Source organism: Oryzias melastigma, linkage group LG5 (genome assembly GCF_002922805.2).
Source record: "Oryzias melastigma strain HK-1 linkage group LG5, ASM292280v2, whole genome shotgun sequence".
Classification (NCBI taxonomy): domain Eukaryota; kingdom Metazoa; phylum Chordata; class Actinopteri; order Beloniformes; family Adrianichthyidae; genus Oryzias; species Oryzias melastigma.
In genome coordinates, this window is record NC_050516.1 from 14,379,394 (window position 1) to 14,391,164 (window position 11,771).

The window sequence follows — 11,771 nt, forward strand, 5'->3', positions numbered from 1 at the left end:
GACCAGTGGGCTAAATGCGACCTGCATTCAAATTTCCACCTGCCCGCAGGTCCCTGTCATAAAAGTGTTAAGCTGCGGCCCCCATTACTTTTTTTATGTGTACTATTTCTTGATTGTGAATGGTTAAATTACACTGTAAGCTGTTGTAAAACCCATGGCAACAACGAGCAAAACAAGAAGAACACATTTACTTGTTTAGTGATCAAAACCGTTTCTAGTTCTCAGTAAGATAACAATTTGTATTATTTTCCTATTCATATAATTTAAATATAAGATTTCATGTTGACGTGTCTTTTTTTTTCTTTCTTTAGACTTTTTCTTAATTTTATTTCTGGTCATCAAATATGAAATTCACATTAATTTAGGTAAACATATATATAGATCTATATCTGTTTAAATGAGAAGAAGTGAAAAAGACTCACCAGCAGTGACATTTTCATTAAATTGATCTACTGTATTTAATGTTTTTATAAGAGTATATGCAGACTGAATGGTTGGCTCTCACTCATTTTCATCTCTGATCTAAACAGTGAAAATAATAACATGAAAATATTATTCTATATTTTAAATTCTGTGTCAGATTAAGTAGGCATTGCAAATCATGTTTTTTTTTTCAAAAGAACCCTATAAAAGCATACACAATGGTTGGAAATTTATTGTTTTAGGCATAGGTTTGGGGGGAGATTTGTCCAGTGACACCATTTTCAAATTTGTCCAATTAAGTTTAAAAAACGGCTTTAAATCTAAAACAAACACTTGAGACCTAAAACCCTTAATTAAAAAATGTGGGGGAAAAAAAACTTTATTTTTCCCCCTTGACAAACACATTTTGGTGTGTAAAATCAATAATAAAGTTTTTAGAAAAAAAAACTGCGTACGTTGCTGCGTCACTGTGTGACGTCGTGTTGATTTTGAGCGCAGAAATTATGTATTTATAAATTGACGCAAGCGCGCTAAATCTAAAACAAGCCGTACATAAAATGCCAAAATACACAAGTGTGCGGATAAAGTGGCGGCACTCATGAGAGGTTCGGGCATATTTGTATTTAACATAATAAATTCTTATTTTGTCGTCAATTCGCGGTAAAAAGGAAGAGGCTTAGCCGGTCGGGCTAGCTGCAGTTTAGCGGGGGGACTTAAGTTGTGAGTTTGGTAAAGCTGTTTTTGTTCGAGAATCACAATGGTACGAGTTTTACCGGATGCCTGGATTAGGTGTTTATTCATTGGACTTTGTGTTGTAAAGCGTAGCATAATATAAGGTTGTCGGTTCGACCAGAAAGCCGTACTTTTGTCCTCTGAGAACCAGGGAGCTAGCTTAGCTCCGGCTAGCTTGTTGGGTTAGCATCCGTGGAACACTTAGCCTGCTTATTAGCCAATTTGCGTAAAAGCGCTCAAACACCGGGGATCGTTTAATTGCAGGATAATGGCGCCTCGTGTACAGTTGGAAAAGGCAGCTTGGCGCTGGGTGGAAAACGTGAAACCAGAAGAAATCACGCAGGAGCACATCGAGTTAGCATATCGCATTAACCTCCCGGCCTGCAAGAGAGGAGCCTGCAGGTACACAGCTCTCATACTCATACTGCTGATGTCTGTCTGTGCATTTGTCATTTTGTCCACAGTTTTATAAAGTTTACTGTCTACCAAAAATGAAAACCGATTTTCAACAAAGGCACACGTTTTTTTTTTTGTTTGGTCAAGCTACCAATTCATTCATTCATTATTTTTATTTACAGTTTAGTTTAAAATTAGCATTTTGGAAACATTCATTCAAATGGATTTTCTCATGATCAGCAAACGGGAAGGTAATTCGAAACTAACAGGTACTTAAAAATATGGTTTCGCCAACTTTGAAAGATAGGAAATGCATCCTAAATAAATGAATTCAGCTTATAAAACCAAAACAACACTTACTAAAAAAATAATATAATTTATAAGAAAGCAAAACTGCTGATTAAAATGTTTTATTTAATTAATTTTAATTAAATATATAAAAAACGGATGGGCATGATACTACTGAGTAATGAAAGAAATGTTTATATTTTGAACTTGGGTATTGTCATCAAAAATGTTTTAGAATAAAACACAACCCCACCCAGTGAGTCAAAATTGGTTTAGTTTATATTGTTTTATTCTCTATATATACACATTTTTACATAGTTGGTTACAACTTTTTTTCTATAAAGTATTGTAATGTCTGTTTTTATTAGATTCTATTTTGAACTAAACAGTAAATACATTCAATGAAATTAAGTTGCTTATGTTTCTACAAAAGATGCTTCCTGGGGATTTATTACTAGGATAGTTTCTTAATTGATTCCTCACCTTCTAAGTAATATTTTTCATACCATATTGTAGGGTTTTACCAAGAATTCTTAAAATTAATCTTCTTTGGAAACAAATCTTAATCATTAATAATACCATCTTCTGTGTTTTTTATTTTCGACTGCCACAGTGTTATTTTTTTCTGTTGGCGTTTCATTTGTAAAATTTTAAATATCATAGTTTGACAGCAGAATAGCAAATTGTTGGACACAAACATTGCTGTTTGCATACCTAAGTTTCCTCTTGCAAAGGAAAAAAAAACATCATGTCAGATTAAGTGCACATTCCTGCAGAGTCATGCTGATCTCTGTAAAATAAACAACAACAACAGCAACAGCAGGACTGAGCCTTTTGCCTCAGTCTGTGTTGACTACTTTTAATGCGTATGCTGTGATCGTTTAGCATAAAACAAACATTCAAAACGCCATCATTGTCCCTACAGAAAGTCAGTTATCAGATGTTAGGTTTGTTTTTCCTCCCAATTGCTCTCATAAAGTGTTAGTTTTACAGAGATTCTAATACATTTTGTTTCTTTTTACATGGTTTTTGTCTTTGTTATCAGACAGCACAGATGCTTGGAAACTGACTGAACCGTTAAGGCTACACTTTAACTGGTAGTTACTACGTTTATTTGATTAACCAACCTTTGACAAAATTGGTGTTTTGATTCTGGTTGTGTTTGAATTGTTCTTAGGATGCTAGTCCAGTTGGGAAAGACGAGGGATGAAAAGTTTGACATAGGTTAGTTTTGGGAAACTGGAAATGAATCAACTGCGTTTAATTTTACAGAAGAAATTGCAAAGGGAATCCCAACTGTCTTGTGGGGATTGGCGAACAAGCCTGGCTCGGGGAGATCGATGAGAACACGTTCCACAACATCGACGACCCAAATTCAGAACGCAGAGATAAGGTCTGTCTGTAATCTTCTGAAAATATATATTTTTTAAATCATTGTGTCTGTATTTCACTTCCTCTGTCCGTGTCTGCTGCTTCCCCCTCCAGAACACATTTGTTGGACTGACCAACCTCGGTGCAACATGTTACGTCAACACATTCCTGCAGGTGTGGTTCCATAACCTGGAGCTTCGGAGGATTCTCTATCAATGCCACAATTCACGAGCACAGGAGCATGACACTGAAACAGGTGCATTCAAAGACTTCCACACCAGGATACACTAACCCTGTGCAGGTGTACATGGGATACATGTAGGCCAACAAGAAACGTGTTTGAAGTTTCACGCTCAAAGCAGCAGCTTGTTAGAAATAAACAAGAAGAGCTCTGGTTTGAAAAAGTTCATTTAAACCACTTAAAGTATTCTTATTTCCACATCCACTAAAATCAGGTGATTGGGAGTAATCATACATTTTCAAATTGACTGAATGTGATCCTCATAAAACACGCTTTAATCCAAGTCCAATGGGGAAGTAGGGAGAGCATACTTCCCTATTTAGTTATGTAGGTTTGAAACTTTAGTTAGTTTTTAAAACCTCCACCAGTCTGTTATTGGTAAATATTGCGCTGACTGTTTGCTTATATTTTCTTCTTCTTTTCTTGTTGTACAAAAGTAGAAATAAGTGATTCATGATAAGCTATGTCTCTAAAGTAAACATCACTGTTGCGGTTCCCAGAGGGAAACAACAGTTGCCTTAAATAAGTCTGAGTCTTCTGTCCCTTGCAGATGAAAATCTGACTGCTCATTTTAGGATAACTGCAGTTATCTAATGAGGACAGGAAATTGCCCTTTTTACATTTTCCCTTGAATGGAAAATCTAGTTACTCAAGTACAAAAATAAAACGCACACAATCAAATATTTTATGCATGTAAATAGACTTGATGGTGTTTTCTTATTTTTTTGTCAGTGTCAGTGAACGCATCGTTATTGGTTTGTTAATTAGACCTGTCAATGCCACCTCTGATGCTTTAAAATGAACTTTCCAGTCTTTCAAAAATATAAATAAGAGGCAACAAAGTTACATAAAGCAAATGTACAGACAGAAAAATAAATTACAAATTACATTCAATTAATTATTAACCTTCTCTGGACCAGGACAATCGGAGAACATCTATCCCTTGCTATTTTCTTTTCTGTGAGCTAAATTTAGCTGACATTTGTTTATATTTTACAAACAATAGCCCATAGTATGTCTCCATGGGAACCAGACTTTGCTACAATGATCCTGGTTTTGTGCAACAAGGTCATGGGAAAGTTCTGAAAATCCCAGTTAAATATGTCACACAAGATGTGGTTTTGTGTGATAGTTTCACCCGATGTGAAGTGTCTTCACTGTTTGTGTGGTCTGGCAGCATCATCATCCTGAAAGTTTATTGTTCTTGTGACCTGCAGCCATACTTTTCCATAACCAGAGACATCAACTGAACCGGAAACTTCTGTTCTGATAACTGTCTGAACATAATCTTTCTCTGTACCCCGCTCAGATTACGACCCTCAGTCCATCTCTGAGCATCTGCAGTATCTGTTTGCACTCCTGCAGAACAGCAACAGAAAATACATCGATCCGTCAGGGCTGGTCAAAGCTCTGGGTCTGGATACCGGACAGCAGCAGGTAAAACAAAGTGATGCTGTTTTAGCTCACAGATTTTATCTCTGCTTCATAACTCTCACCTGGACAGTTTATTTTTATTTTTATTAGGGTCACAGATTTAAAAATTCTTTTGCAAAAATATTATTAATATTTAATGTACTTTGAATTGTAAACTGCTGGTGAAATATCCCACTTTTCTTTCTTATAAAGTCTAAAATCAGTTCCTTCAGTCTATGTAAAGTTGATCTTGTTTATCTGGTACTAATTTTTGTATTTGTTCAAATCAATCATATTTCACGTTAGCCATTGGCCCTTTGACGGTTATGTTTGGTGTTTTTTGTCTGGTTAAGTTGTCAGATTATAACTTTCTAACTTCTGTTTAAAACTTTGAAAATATTCAGTTGAAAAATTCAGCACAGAATTTCCTCATCAGATAACCAAAACAGATCTGGATGACTGAGTAAAAAGATGAAAGATGATGATTCACCTATGATAAGGGGGAAAAAAGGAATCATTTTCATAAAAGCAAAAACTTTTTTTTTCCATTAACATTAAATCTATCTGCCTTCAGAGATGAGGCATTGAGTAGTTCATAGACTGGACTGATTTATAAATTAGCAACAAGTTTAGCTGAAAAATACTCAATGATGTTACTTAAAAAAAGTAGGTACAGGGAAACACAAAACTCATTCTAAAACCTTTAATTTAATGAGAAATAAACATTTTCATTGGTTCTCTTGAAGTTTTTTTTCCTTTACTTTACATATGATAGAAGTTACTGTACGGTTCTTCCTGTGCCATCTCTGATCTTCTGATCTTTTGTTTTCAGGATGCTCAGGAGTTTTCAAAGCTTTTCTTGTCTCTGTTGGAGGACACGTTGTCCAAGCAGAAGAACCCTAACCTTCAGAATGTGATCCAGCAGCAGTTCTGCGGCCAGTTCTTCTATGTGACTGAGTGAGTTTTTACAGAGCGGACGTCAGAAGCTGAATGCACCGCAGTTCTTCATTTATGGAAGAAATGATCAGCAGCTGCTCCCGTGGACTCAGTTCAGTTATGCTGTAAATCTGTTAAATGCTTGTAAATCATTTTCAAAAGATCCCCAAAACTAGGACTGTCTGTTCTGGATAAAGTGAGCAGTTGACAAACTGGGGGTGTCCAGAAATACACAAGGAGGGCGTGGTATGAATGCACCAAAAACAGTGCCCTTAGCAGGTCCCAAAGACATACCGCCAACATCTGAAAGTTAATCAGAAAACTGGACGTGGCCACATTTAGTTCCCTCAGATATCCGGCAGCTTCAGGAAAGTTGCTGATCTACTATCTGCCCTGCAGGTGTGATCAGTGTGGACGGTCGTCAGCGCTGCCGTCTCGTTTCTATGAGCTGGAGCTCAACATCCAGGGACACAAGAACCTGACGGAGTGTATTACAGAGTTCCTCAAGGTGAGTCTAGAATGCCTCCCGCTTTTCCCACCACACACTCAATGACTAATCACATTACCACAATTATCCAATCAGACGGGTTTAGATTCAGAAATACAATCAGCTAAAAAACTCATGTACCTGTTGTAGTTCATCATCACTGTTTCCAGAATGTGAGTCACACAAAACGGCTCCTCCGGCTTGAGGGCCTCCTCGCCACATTCAGGCGTCCTCACAGCTGCCTGCGTCTGTTCTCATCTTCATATCAGCTGATATTTCACATGAAACATCAACACCACATATCTACCACACCACGCTCCTCTCTGCCTCTAGTCTTACTGAAGATGAGGTGAAGTGTGTCCTTTTCTTGACCTATTTGATGTCTTGTCACCATGGTTACCATCTCCACACCTACAGGAGGAGAAGCTGGATGGGGAGAACCGTTACTTCTGCGAGAGCTGTCAGAGTAAACAGAACGCTACCCGCAGGATCAAGCTGAACAGCCTTCCTCCGACCCTGAACCTGCAGCTCATGCGCTTCGTCTTTGACAGGTCCGTCATTCGAGCTGAGAGCACGGCTCAGGTCCATGATGATGATGATGATGGAGGTTTGATAGTGTGATCAAGCATCTTTGCCATTTTCCACAGACAAACCGGTCATAAGAAGAAGCTCAACACCTTCATCAGTTTTCCTGAGCAGCTGGATATGGAGCCTTTCCTGGAGGCAAGACCAGGTACTTTTTTTTTTAAAATAAGTCCCACAACCTCGGTTCTGGAGTGTCACCCATCTGCCATGTCTTTGCATGTGGCTGGTCTGGTTTTGGGTGATAAGTCGTGTAATATCACAAACTCATTGTCAACTCTACAGCAGGACAGACTTGTTATGTTTTAAAATATAATTTAAATATAAAATCCAATAATTTGTGCTCTAAAATATGTATCCAAAAATGTCATATCATGCATGCTGAGTGTTTGCATTTTCACTGATTTTTGTAACATTTTTTCACAGCCTTTAGCCTTAAATGTACATGTACTTTGCTGTGAGAAAATTTTTTATTTTTAAGTGTAAATGTGCTTTAGAATCTGTTTGCATCTATTTTCATAGCTGATTTAAACCTGTTGCTCTCACGAGAATAATGAAGGTTGTGTTTGTGTGTTTCTGCAGGACAGAAGAGTGTGTATGAACTGAGCGCAGTGCTGATCCATCGGGGCATCAGTGCGTACTCGGGACACTACATCGCCCATGTGAAGGACGCTCTGACCGGTGACTGGTACAAATTCAATGATGAGGAAATTGAAAAGATGGAGGGGAAGAAGCTGCAGCTTGGTATTGAGGAAGACATTGGTGAGCAGTTCTTTGAAGGCGAGGTGTGTTTGTGTGACCTTAGTAATTGTTCCTGAGGACAGCTTGATTACCACGGAAACTAAATGAACCAGGTTTCCTCCTAACATGAAACTCTTCTTTTATCTATCATAACTTTGTAATGGTTTTGTTTTTTTTGGAGAAATCGTCTTTAGCAAAAAGCCTTTACCAAATGAATTCTTGTTTGAGGTTAAGCTGGGTAGCTAAATAAATGCAAACAGTCTTTGAATAAATGGCTGTCCTCTTGTAATGAAGCTAAACTCAGTTAGGATGTCCAGATATGTCAAGTGGGCAAACAGGATTGCCATTTTACATGTTTTTTTTTTTTTTCCTGCCGGTGTCCATCTCATGCAGCTGAGGCGGTGAAATCTCAGTCACGGAAGCCAAAGTGCAGCAAAGGCTACCACTGCTCCAGAAACGCCTACATGCTGGTGTATAAGGTCCAGGCGGAGGAGCACCTGGAGCCCTCCGAGACCAGTGTTGAGGTGCCAGGTGAGTCAAAAGGGTCAGACGAGAATGTAAATAAGGAAGCTGCATTGTGACGGTCCTCCTGTGTGTCGATCCAGCCTTCCTTCAGAGGCTGGTGGACCGAGACAACCACAGGTTTGAGGAATGGTGCATGGAGATGTCCGACATGCGGAAGCAGAGCGTGGACAAAGGCAAGGCGAAGCACGAAGAGGTGAAAGAGCTGTACGAGCTTTTGCCCGCAAGAGATGGTTGGTAAAACTGTTCCTCAAATGTTTACTGTAGGGAAGTCTTGAATCCGTTAAAAAACTAACGATGCCCCTCCCCCCCCCCTCCTCGTAGGTGAACAGTACGAGTTCATTCCTCTGGACTGGCTGAAGAAGTGGCTGGATGACTCCACCGCCACAAAGGAGATCGACACCTCCCTCTTCCTGTGTACTCACGGAAAACTGCACCCAGACAAGGTGGGGGACTGCAAGAGGGTGTCCCTGCAGGCCGCAGATCTGCTCTACAGGCGATATGGCGGGGGGCCCAGGCTGGATGGTTAGTAGGAGTTTCTTCAGATCTACACTTTCGGTCACTGTGAAAGTCAGCAAGGCTTCTATGTTTCTTTGTCTTCGTATAACTGTCCTGGTACCTCAAGTTAAAAAAAAGAAAAACTGTACTTGGGTGTTAATGTCGATCAGTTCATGGAAGCACATTTTTATCAGCAGCTGTATGTATGTGAGCAAATTTGATTTATTTTTAATGTTTTTATGAAAAAAAAACTCTAGATATGCTTTTGTGGTTTACATGTACTCTTTTCCTAGTATAATAGTTCTGTAGTTTGCAGTAATATTCTCCTAAATGTAACACTTGTGTTTGTGCAGGCTCGTCTCTGTGCAGAGACTGTGTCAGCTGGAGATGCCGAGTCCTGCGGCTCAAAAACCAGCTCAATGAAGACTTTAAGGAGGTGTCCAACCTAGTGAAACGCTCGCTCAGGTAAACCCAGCCTCTTTTTAGTGCAGCTGCTTCAATGGAGTTGAGTTAAAAGACCCTTTTTTAAACGTCTGTGTGTGATCTTGTCTCAGTGGGGAGGGCTACTGGGTGGGCAAAGCTTCCCTGAGAAGCTGGAGGCAGCTGGCTTTGGAGCAGCTGGAAGAAGACGAGCACGAAGGCAAACTCAGCGATGGCCAGACCAACGGGCAGGGACCACACACTAACAACATCAAAGGTCAGTGTGCTCAGACTCCTGTGTCTGGTTAGACTCACAGGCAGGAAGCATTGAGGGAGCATTGGAGTTTGAAGCTGAAGAATAAATCTCATGGTCTGTTCCTCTGATACACCTCCAGGGGGAAAGTGGAGGAAAGGCTGATTGACAGAAGTGATGCTGCAGAGGCAGATGATGCTGTGACCTTGTTCTGTTTATAACTAGTTTTTGTTTCTTTTCTACTGTGTGTACAACTGCAGGGCAGCTTTTCACCAAATAAAACTCATTATCTACTATCCCTATAATTAGCATTTATATTGATTTCAAGGTTGGACGAGTTTCAAAGTTGTAAAATGATTCTGTCAGTATAAGTGTACATGCATTATCTGTGTCTGGTATTTCTACTGTTTGTCAGCTACACTTCTCACACGTCACATGTTTGAATGGGGAAACGTATGAAAAGAACGGGTTTAGATGGAGCAATGGAGCACTTTTATTATGAAATAACTTCATAAAAGAAAGAAGCCTCCTTTGTATGATCATAATTCATGTATTGCTGCTTTCCTGTCGTTCCTAATATTGAAAACAAACAAAATAAGTCCCTAAAAATCTTGACAAAATGTGATCGTATTGATCATGTGAAAGGTGATGACCTCATCAGGCATGGAGGTCAAGCTGGTCTCTTTTTATTGTGTTTTCAGCACAATCTTATGCTGAAAGCAGATAACATGCTTCATTTTCACCTAACACTGCTAGTTATGTGGAAAACTGTGTCTTTTAACTTAACAAAAGTATCAATATTTCATTAATTGAACTATAAATTGCACAAACAAATCCATATAAAACTTGATGTCGGAACTCTGCCCCGTTGCTAAAGGGTAATTGGTGAAGAATGAAAAGGATGGAGAACCTGAAGCAACAGTGAAGAGATGTGACCAACATGAGAGGTGATCTAAACCAAGTTGAATGAAGTGTGAGTGATGTCAGTGGAGGACAATCTTCATGGTGTTGGAGCTACTTTGGTCAAGAAGAGGTGAAGGAGACCAAGATACCGCTCGTCATCTGTCTGATAATTTAAGCTAAAGGCTACCCAACTGATGGATGACGAGCTGCTCTTCTGATGCTTTCAGCTGATGATTAGACAGTTTGAGACTCTTCAGTTCCTGTAATTGAGAATGCTCTGACATGATTCGTTTTTCCTTGCAGAGTTCAGTTCAGAGCTGTCGGGAAACACTGAGGAGGAGATGAAGACCTTTAATGAGGACATCCTCTGCAGTCACGGTATTTCTGCTGCTCGCCTCCACTGAGACCTTTGTGCCTTTGTAACAGGAACGTGCGTCTCAAACCTCCTGTTCCTCCCCAGGAGGCCTTTGCATTCTGGAGGCTGAGCGGAAGCTGGTCTCTCCTGAAGTGTGGTCCAAGCTTCGAGAGTACTTCCCCAAAGCGCCAGAGTTCACGGAGAAGCAGGAGCCCTGTCGACAGTGTCTGGTGAGGGAACAGTTTCGGTCTCTTTCTCTGACTTTGTAGGAGCTTTCAGGATCAACTAAACTTAGAAGGAAGGTGTCATGAAACAAACTATCAACCTAAGATCTTGCAAATCCCCAGATATTCTTAAAAGATACTCACTTTAGAGCAGAAGCATACATTTCCCGTGAATAGACATACGTTGATGCATCAGATGTTCTTGAAAAATGTTTGATTGTAAAATATGACATGGTAACTTATACATTTGTGTAAAATTTTCAGCTCGCTTTGAATTATTTTAGATTTGTTCCGATTCAGTTTTGGTTTTTAGATATCAATGTTATGAAAGCAAAACAATCAGTCGGTGAAGCAGGCTGAAGGCTGTCGCCTCCTCTTTGTGTCCAGACGTTGGAGCAGGAGGAGAAGGACAATGAGGCTGTCAGTAAGATGATGGCGCTTGACCAGAAGAACCAGCTGCTCAACCTTTTCCATGAGAAGAACCGGCCCATGCTCTCAAAGTGGCCTCAGGTCAGAACCAAACAATGTCTCTGTTCCTTTTCTGAGAGCTTTCCTCTGACTTGGGTTTGTTTCCTCAGAACACGGATGTTCTGTATGTGGTTCCTCTGTTCTTCGTGGAGGAGTGGAGGAAGTTCATCAGGTTTGTTTTCTTTAGCTCAACGTTCTTCTCCAATCTTCAGGAGTAAAGTTCTGATCTTATAGCTGTGTGTGTTCTGCAGGAGGCCCACCAAATCTTCTCCAGTGTCTAATGTGGGGAACAGCCTCCTGCTGTGCCCTCATGGGGGGTTCATGTTCACCTACGACTCGTTGATCAGCGGCGAGGCACAGCAGTGAGTTCAGAGCTTCCTGTTCTCTGTTTTTGAGTGATGATGGGAAAAAGGGTTTCAGGGTCCAGGATCACTGCATGTAGCTTCCCCTGTAGCACTAAAACAACAAATCTCTGTGAATTCTAACTATCTAAATTAGGGCTGGGCGATATGGCAAAG

At 39.9% G+C, this 11,771-nt stretch overlaps 1 protein-coding gene across 3 annotated transcripts in view; it reads left to right on the forward strand.

Annotated features, from left to right (window-relative positions):
- Positions 1–874: 874 nt before the first annotated feature.
- Positions 875–11,771, forward strand: part of usp48 (ubiquitin specific peptidase 48) — a 13,331-nt gene continuing 2,434 nt past the window's right edge. For 2 of the 3 annotated variants that reach the window (XM_024269158.1, XM_024269160.1), the window contains exons 1-20: positions 875–1,028; positions 1,420–1,557; positions 3,112–3,232; positions 3,325–3,466; positions 4,761–4,888; positions 5,697–5,821; positions 6,200–6,308; positions 6,705–6,838; positions 6,935–7,020; positions 7,452–7,631; positions 8,004–8,141; positions 8,216–8,365; positions 8,457–8,657; positions 8,984–9,095; positions 9,185–9,327; positions 10,510–10,584; positions 10,667–10,791; positions 11,173–11,295; positions 11,364–11,425; positions 11,505–11,615. In XM_024269158.1, the coding sequence (XP_024124926.1) occupies positions 1,424–1,557; positions 3,112–3,232; positions 3,325–3,466; positions 4,761–4,888; positions 5,697–5,821; positions 6,200–6,308; positions 6,705–6,838; positions 6,935–7,020; positions 7,452–7,631; positions 8,004–8,141; positions 8,216–8,365; positions 8,457–8,657; positions 8,984–9,095; positions 9,185–9,327; positions 10,510–10,584; positions 10,667–10,791; positions 11,173–11,295; positions 11,364–11,425; positions 11,505–11,615 (2,399 nt within the window). In that variant the 5' untranslated portion in view covers positions 875–1,028; positions 1,420–1,423. The remainder of the gene's footprint in view (positions 1,029–1,419; positions 1,558–3,111; positions 3,233–3,324; positions 3,467–4,760; positions 4,889–5,696; positions 5,822–6,199; positions 6,309–6,704; positions 6,839–6,934; positions 7,021–7,451; positions 7,632–8,003; positions 8,142–8,215; positions 8,366–8,456; positions 8,658–8,983; positions 9,096–9,184; positions 9,328–10,509; positions 10,585–10,666; positions 10,792–11,172; positions 11,296–11,363; positions 11,426–11,504; positions 11,616–11,771) is intronic. The other variant, XM_024269159.1, reaches the window with a different exon arrangement.